The sequence below is a fragment of the Triticum aestivum genome, chromosome 1A (genome assembly GCF_018294505.1).
Source record: "Triticum aestivum cultivar Chinese Spring chromosome 1A, IWGSC CS RefSeq v2.1, whole genome shotgun sequence".
NCBI classification, from domain to species: Eukaryota; Viridiplantae; Streptophyta; class Magnoliopsida; order Poales; family Poaceae; genus Triticum; species Triticum aestivum.
In genome coordinates this window covers 101,262,790-101,272,009 of record NC_057794.1, presented here as the reverse complement: position 1 = coordinate 101,272,009, position 9,220 = coordinate 101,262,790, and the positions used below count along the sequence as shown (strand labels likewise).

Sequence of the window (9,220 nt, the reverse complement as noted above, 5' to 3'; positions counted from 1 at the left end):
GCGACTACGAGGACTATAGATGCAATTATCTCAAGGTGGGGGCACCACATTCGCATGGTTCCTATCGGAACGAACGGCTTTCAATGATGATATGATGACGTGCCTAACACTGTGATTCCTGCGTGTCATCCAAGGGCACTGAGTGTTAGCGCGAAAATGGCCATAAGAAATGTCAAGTGTATATCATTATCAACATATAAAAATATATTTTATAATTAATCTTATGGAGCAAATTTTATATTGATATATGTTTATATAAACTTGGTTAAATTTAATGAAGTTTGATTTAGGATCTAGAACTTCAATTATTTTAAAACAGAAGAAGTATATTGCATTTTATTCATGCGTGAGACAAAAAAATCTTCAAAGCGGTACAATGCAAAACCGGTGACTCCGTGCCTTGTTCGATCGGTCCCCGTCGCCGGCAGTCCGGCGTTGTTGTCAACTTGTCACAACTGCTCTGCCTTCTTTCCAAGCCCAAGGTCCAGCGGCATGAACTCCGCTACCTTCCTCACCGCGGGCCTGGCCTTGAGGCCCTCCCACCACGCGTTCACGTGCGGGAGCTCCTCCACCAGCGACTACTCCATCTGCATGAAGTAGCGCATGATCGGGAAGTGGCTGAGGTCGGCGAGGCTGATGTCGTCCCCGGCGAGGTACGTGGAGGCCGACAGCCGCGCCTCGTACACCTCCAGCACCTTCCGCATCTTGGCGACGTTCTCGTCCACCACCGCCTGGTCCGGCGCGCCGCCCAGGAGCGGCGACACGATGCACTGCACGAATATGGCGGCGGCCGCGGGGTGGTGCTGGTGGGCCTCCACCTCCAGCCACACGTCCACCATCGCCGCGGAGTCCGGCGAGCCGGAGCCCAGCAGCTCCGGCTTGTGCTTGCGCAGCACGTGCCTCGCGATCGCGCGGGACTCTGCGTGTGGGGTTCCAGATTGTTAATTCGCTCGTCCAAGTTTTCTCATGGAATTTCATATCAGATTATCGATGGGAATGGACGTACCGAAGAGGGTGAGGTCGCCGTCCTCGAGGACGGGGACCTGGCCGAAGGGGTTCCGGCCGAGGAAGTCCGGCTTGCGGTGGTCGCCGGCCTCGCGGCTCATGGGGACGAGCTCGTAGTCGACGCCGGCTTCGTCCAGGCACAGCAGAGCGCGCGCCACGAACGGCGACACCGCCCACCCGTACACCTTCACCGCCGGCGACATTGCACCTCTGCTTTGCTCTGCTTCTTGGAGTACATGGCCGAGTTCGTGAATAAATAGGCGCGCGGCTGCTGATACTTCCGTGGTATGTGTGTTGGACGGTTGGACCCTGGCGTCACTGCTTGCGTCCTGAGTTGACTAACGATGTAAATTTGCCATCGTGCATATATTAGTTTTTTTGGGTGAAAGAGAATTTTATTTCACGGAAACAGAGTTACAATCAACTAGCAAAAGCTCGGCGATACAAGATGGACAATCCTGTAGCCAACAAGCCGTGCTACACTCTAACCTTTCATGATTCGCCGGACGATCTGCTACTCTGTTCTGATTTCTAGAAATTTTCAAAGGAAAAATTCTCTACCAACTAAAAGAAACTTTCTCCGACCGGTCCAAAATGTCTGAGGCCAAAAAAGAAAAAAAGCATAGAGGAATCAAACTGAATTACCACCTGTAGGTTTGATTGCTCCATGATGATTGCAAGACCTTCTCTCAACGCATGTAGTTCCGCTTCAAGCGCAACGTTACAGAACAAAAGCTGTCGGTAGGCTGCAAAAATCAGTCCATCGTGAGAATTTTTTAGTATCATGTACTAGTTCATGTAAATTTGCCATGATACAGACAAACTAGATGCCATGATGCTTAAAAACACATCATGGCAACACAACAAAAAGTGTAGAATTGCCATGATGCAAACACAATGTACATGTCATCATGCCCAAAAAAAATCATCATGGCAAAGCAAATTTGCTATTATATGCACCTAGGAGTTATCATCTAAATGAGAGATTATCATAAATGAATAAAATGCTACATAGCACTTTGTAGAAACCTAATTTGCGAGCTTTAGACAAACATAATCAACCATGTGACAAGTAGAAACATTTCCACCCGCAAAAAAGGACATTTCCAAAAAAATGCCGTGATTTAGGAAAACAAAATTCCTAAAGTTTCCATGTGAACATAAAATAATTTCTAGATTTTCCATGTTATGGAAAATAAATGTTCTGGATAATCAGTAGCAAATGATTTGTACAGCATGCCGACTAGCATCATAATTAATCAAGATCGGCACAACATCACAAACAAACTATGGACTAGGAAAAAAAGGAAGGAAGGAGAGGAGGGCATACCTCGGACCTACATGACGTCCCGTCGGGGGCGACGGGGTGGGGCTCGGAGATGCTGCCGGAGGCTGACACCGGCAATCTGCATGCATTAACAAGTAACGTCACCCAACTTGCCGCCATCTAGAGCCACCACAACACCGTGCCCTCCCCTACACCGCGCTGCGGTGAGAGAAGGGGGTGGATTGGGATCCACCTGACGCAGCCTCCATTGCGCTGCTGGCATAGCAGCCGCCGTCGATAGGTGGACCTTGGTCGTAGTCGGTGACGTGATCGCTGGGGTGCGGTAGTTGGTGCATAGTCGACAAGGTGTGGTCGTCGGCATCGCTATCATCAAGGGTGGTCGGCCGTGGGCATCATAGCGGATGCGCAGTCAATCGGGGGCCCCGTCGCCTGCACGTGGTCGTCGGGCGCCATTGTTGGTGGAAGTCAGTGGCGGTGTCCCACAACCTCATATGTGAAGTTGTCGCTGGCAAGCGACGGTGCACGAATCATCGGGCATATGGGAAGACGTGGGGGGGAGGTGGAGATGGGGTGGGAGAGGGGGGGAATGTGAAGACGACTGCGACTAGGATGACTGGAGCAAACGGTTTTCAGGGGTGACGTGATGAGAACATGACAACCATTTATGCACCTGTGGCCATCAAAAGATAAATCGTAATAATTTGTGTCAAACAAATACATGACCATGTGAATGCTAACTTAAGTTCATACTATAATCTTGAACACATGTTTGCACTTTCATCTCCTTGTTATTGGTTAAATTTAGGTGCTATAACGAAGGAAGCAAATAAGATCTCAACCCTAAAGAAACAAAGTCAAAGAAACAAGTTTTCTCATAACAAGTTTCAGGTGAAGCTGATGATGTCAGTTTTCACCTTTGATATTTTGTTGTGTTACACCCATTTGGGGGAGATACGGGGCATAAGCGTATATCACCAAAAGTTACATCAAATTTACTTTCCAAGGCAAAAAACCTCACATCATTTGGAGTTGTGAGTCAAATGTTCTAGTCATTCTCGTGGAAGGTGTCCAATCTATCAAGGCTTCGCGAATTTCTGAGGAGCTCTCCTACAACTTTCAAAGTTGACTGCTTATTCCGTCAAGGAAGCCGTGCAAAGCTGGTAATTTTTTAAACCTTTTCACACCTAGATAAGGGGGTTGTCCCTGCTATAAAACCCCATATCCCCCATCCTTTAAGAAACCTTTTGTCAAACCATCCAGCTACAAGCTTACGCAGCAGGACTACCAGAGATCCGATAAATTCTTGCTACCTTTGGTCTTGTGAGTTCATTCGAATTCATGAGAAGGAACCTCTGGTTCCCCCTAATTCGTGGGTTAGTCCCAGTTTGTGGTTCTGCAATTGTTCGAACAACGGGTTGGAGCTCTTGTAGCTGCGGTCAGCCATCCCCAATGTATGGGTTGCATCCAACCTTGCTAGGTATAAAGCTAGTTATCCTGGTTGCTTGCATCTAGTTATCCCTTCCGATTCGATCCTATGACGTGAAGATCCGGCCACCCTCGGGTGTGAACTTGTTCAACGGGTTTGCATCTATCATCTGGTATCGGGCCTTCATTTAGTTGGTAGGATCTATTATCCAAGTTTATCATACTATCGTCCCTTTAGACCGAGTGTTTTTCATGCTATATTTTCTACCCTAGAAGTCCAAATCCCCACCAAAAATAAATCCAATCCTTGTTGGTGTTGAGATCTTGTTGTTGAATACCTTGCATATCTTTCATCTTTTAGATCTGCACCAAGTTCATCTTCATAGTTTCTTTCGGATTTGGTTTTTGTGTTTTGGAAAAAAAAGTGGAAAAAAATTAATAGAGAAACAAAAGAGTGGCAAAAAGCATTCAAGAGAGAAAGAAAGAAAAGTGGTGTGTAAGATCCAAAAGTTTCAGCTTGGTAGAAAAATTTCAGAAGCTTGTGTGTTGTGTGTTTTTCAATTTTAGTGCAAAGGTCCGGCAGATCTATCCACATATTTACTTGGTTTGCATCAACTTGATTTCAGTACAAGCCCCTTTTTGTTTACCCCACCGAGCTCCACCAAAAACCGAAGCTAATTCTTTGATCCATGTCTTTCAATCGCTTTAAGACATCCCATAGAATCGCAATATGATGTGAACTTATAAGAAGTTAGGTAAGTAAGAGGTGAGGTTATGTGATTCCACAAAAATCATCCTATTCCACTTTTTAGCCCCACTAATGTGACGCCCCTGATTCAATCGTACACTAATCATACACGCAGACGTGTACGATCAAGATCAGGGACTCATGGGAAGATATCACAACACAACTCTACAAATAAAATAAGTCATACAAGCATCATATTACAAGCCAGGGGCCTCGAGGGCTCGAATACAAGAGCTCGATCATAGACGAGTCAGCGGAACCAACAATATCTGAGTACAGACATAAGTTAAACAAGTTTGCCTTACGAAGGCTAGCACAAACTGGGATACAGATCGAAAGAGGCGCAGGCCTCCTGCCTGGGATCCTCCTAAACTACTCCTGGTCGTCGTCAGCGGGCTGCACGTAGTAGTAGGCACCTCCCGAGTAGTAGTAGTCGTCGTCGACGGTGGCGCTAGCTCCTGGGCTCCAACGTCTGGTCACAGCAATCGAGTATAGAAAGGGGGAAAAGAGGGAGCAAAGCAACCGTGAGTACTCACCAAAGTACTCGCAAGCAAGGAGCTACACTACATATGTATGCATTGGTATCAAATGGAATAAGGGTATCATATGTGGACAGGACTGCAGAATGCCGGAATAAGAGGGGGATAGCTAGTCCTATCGAAGACTCTGCTTCTGGTAACCTCCATCTTGCAGCAGGAGAAGAGAGTAGATGGTAAGTTCACCAAGTAGCATCGTGTAGCATAATCCTAACCGGTGATCCTCCCCTCGTCGCCCTGTGAGAGAGCGACCACCGGTTGTATCTGGCACTTGGAAGGATGTGTTTTATTAAGTATCCGGTTCTAGTTGTCATAAGGTCAAGGTACAACTCTAAGTCGTCCTGTTACCGAAGATCACGGCTATTCGAATAGATTAACTTCCCTGCAGGGGTGCACCACATTTCCCAACACGCTCGATCCCCTTTGTCCGGACACACTTTTCTGGGTCATGCCCAGCCTTGGAAGATCAACACGTCGCAACCCTACCTAGGCACAACAGAGAGGTCAGCACGCCAGTCTAAATCCTATGGCGCGGGGGTCTGGGCCCATCGCCCATTGCACACCTGCACGTTGCGTGGGCGGCCGAGAGCAGACCTAGCAACCTCCGTTACAAAGGAAATTGCGTTACACGGTCCAACCCGGCGCGCGTCGCTCAGTCGCTGACGTCACGAAGGCTTCGGCTGATACCACGACGTCGAGTGCCCATAATTGTCCCCCCGTAGATGGTTAGTGCGTATAGGCCAGTGGCCAGACTCAGATCAAATACCAAGATCTCGTTAAACGTGTTATCTTGGAATAACCGCGAACGTCGACCAGGGCCAGGCCCACCTCTCTCCTAGGTGGTCTCAACCTGCCCTGTCGCTTCACCACAAAGATCCACACAGAGGGCCGTTGGGACAAAGGTCCTTTCAGCCCCCAATCCGTGAATCACTCGCGGGTGCTCCACGAGCCAACCCGACTTTAGTCACCACATTTATCATGTATAAAGTATATAGTATATACCCGTGATCACCTCCCGAGTGATCACGGCCCGATAGTACAGCATGGCAGACGGACAAGTAGGTAGGGCCACTGATGATAAACTAGCATCATATACTAAGCATTAGGATTGCAGGTAAAGGTAACAACAGTAGTAGCAAGGACAGGCTATGCATCAGGATAGGATTAACGGAAAGCAGTAACATGCTACACTACTCTAATGCAAGCAGTATAGAGAAGAGTAGGTGATATCTGGTGATCAAGGGGGGGGGGCTTGCATGGTTGCTCTGGCAAGAGAGAGGGGTCGTCAACACCGTAGTCGTACTGGGTAGCAGCGGCGTCGGTCTCGGTGTCTAGCGAGAGAAGAGGGGGCAGAAACAATAAATATTAAGCAAACAGATGCATAATGATGCATGACATGACAAGTATCGATGCTAGGGGTGCCCTAACATGGTACGAGGTGGTACCGGTGAAGGGGGAAAACATCCGGGAAAGTATTCCCGGTGTTTCGCATTTTCGGACAGATGAACCAGAGGGGGAAAGTTGCGTGTTTGCTATGCTAGGGATGTGTGGCAGACGAACGGGCTACGTATCCGGATTTGTCTCATCGTTCTGAGCAATTTTCATGTACAATGTTTTTTCATCCGAGCTACGGTCTATTTTATATTAATTTTAAAAGATTTAAATCATTTTTAGGATTTATTTAATTATTTTAATAGAACATTATCCAGAGCAGTGAAAGGTGATGTCAGCACGACATCACCATGATGTCAGCAGGTCAAACCCAGCTGACCAGAGTCAAACCTGGCCTGTGGGTCCAGTGGGACCCATCTGTCATAGACCCAGGCTAATTTTTTTTGTTAACATTTAATTAGCAGGTTTAATTAGAGTTAATTAGTGATTAGATTAATCTAATTATGATTGCTTAACTTAATTAATTCTTTAATTAATTAATTTAATTAATTTTTTAATTACTTCTTTTTTAATGACGTTCTAGGCGGGGCCCATGTGTCTGTGGCCCAGAGGGGCTAGCGGGCAACGGGTTTCGGGCGCCGGGGGGGCGCATCCAGGCGCCCATCACGCGAGGGGATGAGGCCGGCCGACCGGGGCTGTGCCCAGCAGCGTCGAGGCCACGGCGGAGCGGCTCCGGGGTGTGGCGCGGGCGAGCGCAGGGGAGCGAGCCGCGACGCGGTTAGGCGCCAGCGGGCGCAGTAGCGCCGGCGGCGACCGCACAAGAAGCAGCAGCAGTGGGTGAGCGGGAGCAGACGGCGGTGGTGATGCAGGCGGCGAGCGCGAGAAAGCGACAGCGGCAGCGGGCGATGCGGCTGGAGCGGCATCAGCTAGTAGCAGCGAGAGCCAGCAGCGGCGAGGGCGGAGCGCGGTGTGGGCGGCAACAGCGGGTCCGGCGAGCGGGCCGTGGGCGCGGTTGCGCGGGGGCAGGGGCTGCGTGCAGTGGCGCGCTGGGCGCGGCCCCAAGCAGCACGCAGGGGAGGAGGCGAGCGCAGCGCGGGCTGCGGAGCCGCGGCCCTGGGAAGCCAAGACCCAGGCGGGCGCGTAGGCGAACAGGGGAGGCCAGAGGAGCGGGGCTCACATGGGGGCATAGGGAACGGGGCAGTGGGAGTCGGGGTGGTCGACGGGAACAGCAGCGTAGAGGAGGCAGGCTGGTGGAGGGGCTCCGGCGTGGCGGCGTCCAACGGCGAGGTGGCGTGATCCTGGTGCAGGGGCGGCGACGGCGGCCTCCTCTCGATCCCAATCCAATCGGGGGAGAGGGGGTGATATTTTGGGGGGGAGTGGGGGTGTCGGTGGTTGACTGGGAAGGGAGTGGGGGTTAAGGAGTGCAGGTGGGCCTTGGCCCAGTTGGGTAGGCCAGCTGGGCCGGAGCCCAGTGGGGGGTGCTTCCTTTTATTTATTTTTGTTTGTTTGTTTGTTTGTTTCTATTTTATAATTTCTTACTTTTATTTATTTTCTATTCTATTTTATTTTATTTTAAATCATTTAGTCAAATTCTAAAAATGAGTTTGCTGCACTATAATTAACTATGCCATTTTTGGCACAGCCCGAACATTTTTGTTTTAACGTTTGTAAACTTTTATCGTTTGACTTAATTTCAAATTTGAGTTTGAATCGGTTTTGAATCACCGCGAGGTTAACAACAGTATCCGTGGTGATGTGGCACCATTAGCGCGGGATTACTGTAGCATGATTATCCGGGCGTTACAAAACTCCTCCACTACAAGAAATCTCGTCCCGAGATTTAGGAGGTAGAAGGAAACAGTACGGGGTATTCATCACGCAGGTGGTCCTCGCGTTCCCAAGTGGCTTCATCTTCAGAGTGATGCGACCACTGGACTTTGAGGAACTTGATCGCCTTCTGACGTGTGCAGCGTTCAGCTTGGTCGAGAATGTGGACCGGATGCTCTTTATAGGGGAGGTCCTGTTGCAATTCGAGCACTTCATGATCCACTGCTCGGATTGGATCCTTGAAGCAACGGCGGAGCTGTGACACGTGGAACACATCGTGAACCTGAGAAAGGTTCGGCGGAAGCTCCAGTTGATATGCCACTTTTCCACGCCTTTCGAGAATAGTGAAGGGACCGATATAGCGAGGAGCTAGCTTGAAAGTGCGTTATATCGACTAAAGGGGGGTGAATAGGCGATTTTTATGAAAGTCTTCAAAACGTGGAAGTCATGAAGACAAACAGTAGAGATATGCCTATCACTATGTAGCGGAAGTTAGATTACACTAGGCAAGCCATGGTCAAGTATTCAATAGAGTGAAAGCACAATAACAAGTAGCTGCAGTGTAATAAGGATCAGGTAGGAAGAAGTTATGAAGCCAAACGAATCATACAGTTACGTTGTGAAGACAAAAGATATAGCAAGCATGCAATGGCTTCACAATGAGTACAGTAAGTAAAAGGAAGTGAAGATGAAACCAGTGACTCGTTGAAGACAATGATGTGTTGGACCAGTTCCAGTTGCTGTGACAACTGTACGTCTGGTTGGAGCGGCTAGGTATTTAAACCTTAGCACACACAGTCCCGGACACCCAGTCCTGAACACGCAGCTCAGGACACCAAGTCCTCACCGTATTCTCCTTGAGCTAAGGTCACATAGTCCTCGCCCAATCACTCTGGTAAGTCTTCAAGGTAGACTCCCAAACCTTCACAGACTTCGTTCACTGGCAATCCACAATGTCTCTTGGATGCTCAGAACGCGACGCCTAACCGTCTGGAGGAT

At 49.0% G+C, this 9,220-nt stretch overlaps 1 protein-coding gene across 1 annotated transcript; it reads right to left on the bottom strand.

The window, feature by feature from the left end:
• Positions 1-224: 224 nt before the first annotated feature.
• On the bottom strand, positions 225-1,273 carry LOC123102824 (glutathione S-transferase 4). Its single transcript, XM_044524284.1, has 2 exons — positions 1,007-1,273; positions 225-919 (listed from the first exon to the last, which is right to left on the bottom strand). Exons 1-2 carry the CDS (start codon positions 1,206-1,208, stop codon positions 579-581), a joined length of 543 nt encoding a protein of 180 aa, XP_044380219.1. The 5' UTR covers positions 1,209-1,273; the 3' UTR covers positions 225-578.
• Between the last annotated feature and the right edge of the window lie 7,947 nt (positions 1,274-9,220).